The sequence below is a fragment of the Symsagittifera roscoffensis genome, chromosome 2, assembly GCF_963678635.1.
Source record: "Symsagittifera roscoffensis chromosome 2, txSymRosc1.1, whole genome shotgun sequence".
Lineage (NCBI taxonomy): Eukaryota > Metazoa > Xenacoelomorpha > Acoela > Convolutidae > Symsagittifera > Symsagittifera roscoffensis.
The window spans coordinates 76,903,823-76,905,218 of record NC_087063.1 but is presented as its reverse complement, the minus strand read 5'-3'; the positions used below and the strand labels follow the sequence as shown (position 1 = coordinate 76,905,218).

Here is a 1,396-nt window from a genome sequence, read left to right as displayed (position 1 = left end):
TTTAGTTTTTATACTGAAAACCCCTTGGCTTGAAGCTTAGCAATAAAAACACAATCCGAAGACTTCATACACGTAGTCCAAAGACTTGACATGAAATAATTTGATGAAACTGCCTCTCTAATTTTTTTATCTGAACTTAAGCTAGCAGTTTAAAACTCGATAAAATTAAAGTCACCGTAATTCATGAATTACACACGTTTCTCAAGTGGAAAATTTGAGGTGGGGCTTATATGCCGGTCGTGCCTATAAACTTTGGCGTGCTCTAATTTGATCACCAACTCAGCTTAATATCCCTTTTTTTGTTCTTGTAGAATTTTAATCGAGCAAAGTCAGCCAACATGTGATCATTATGATTCTGGATAAAGAACGGGCGTGTTTTTCAGAATTCATTCCTTAAAAATCGATCAACTCATTTTTGAGACTTTCAGGCACTCCTTTAAAAAAAAAACGTTTTTTAACAGTTTTGTTTTTACATATATTTCTGAATTTGATAGCTACTAGATGTTACGAGTGTAGCTTTTCTATTAGACCACTTTCTGAATTTCGACTCGACTAGAAGCTCAATTTGGGTAAGAAAAGAACATACCGATTTTTTGAAACAGAAACAGATTTTACTAAATGGGTAAAAAAAGAGTTCTACAGAAAATGTATGCGGATATGATCAGTCGAGACAGTGGGTTCTACGACGCAGCCGAAGGAATGGCCCGAGTAAGAGCACGAGACGACTTCGCTTTCATCCGTGAATCACCGTATCTCAGTTACGACTTAACATTCGCACCTTGTGATTTGGAAATGGTCCGAAGTTCTTCGAGTCCAAAAACTGGACCAGGTTATGGGTTCGCATTTCCAAAAGGATCCCCACTGACTGAAATATTCTCGAAGAACATTCTAGAAATTATTGAGGACGGGACTATGGCCAAGATCCACCGAACTTGGTTCGTAACACGATCTCAATGCTCGGATAAGCACAAATTGGCAGCAAACGTAGAAACAATTGGCTTTGACGATATCCGAGGAGTCTTTTTGGCATTTATAATTGGTCTTGTGCTGTCTTTTGTCATTTTTGGAGTTAAAGTTGGCATCAAAGCTGCAAAGAACGCTGACATTTGCTCTAAGATTAAACAAATAGTAAAATTTTGAATCACACGTCTTATGAAATAAAACTTACCGGAAACCTTTTATTTCAGCTTGAATGAAAAAAGGACCACAAGGAACCCTCCACTTTTATTTGAGTCCTTTCATAGTGGTTTTCATAGTGATTTACGTGATTTACATACTCTCTGCTAGTTTTTTTCATTCTGTTCAAAACCATTGATCACAAAAAAATCGAATTTTTAGAAAAAATCGAAGACTAATTTAAATAGATCCTGGAACATGATTCTCTAGAAATGTAAAG

General features: G+C 36.3%; 1 protein-coding gene across 1 annotated transcript; it reads left to right on the top strand.

The window, feature by feature from the left end:
* Positions 1-645: 645 nt before the first annotated feature.
* Positions 646-1,140, top strand: LOC134839982 (glutamate receptor 4-like). The gene has a single exon (XM_063855611.1). The coding sequence runs from the start codon at positions 646-648 to the stop codon at positions 1,138-1,140; it is 495 nt and encodes a 164-aa protein (XP_063711681.1).
* The last annotated feature ends 256 nt before the right edge of the window (positions 1,141-1,396 follow it).

What these genes read in the sequence shown, in the direction of transcription:
- LOC134839982 (XM_063855611.1), top strand. Translation starts at nt 646, where the DNA reads ATGTATGCGGATATGATCAGTCGAGACAGTGGGTTCTACGACGCAGCC.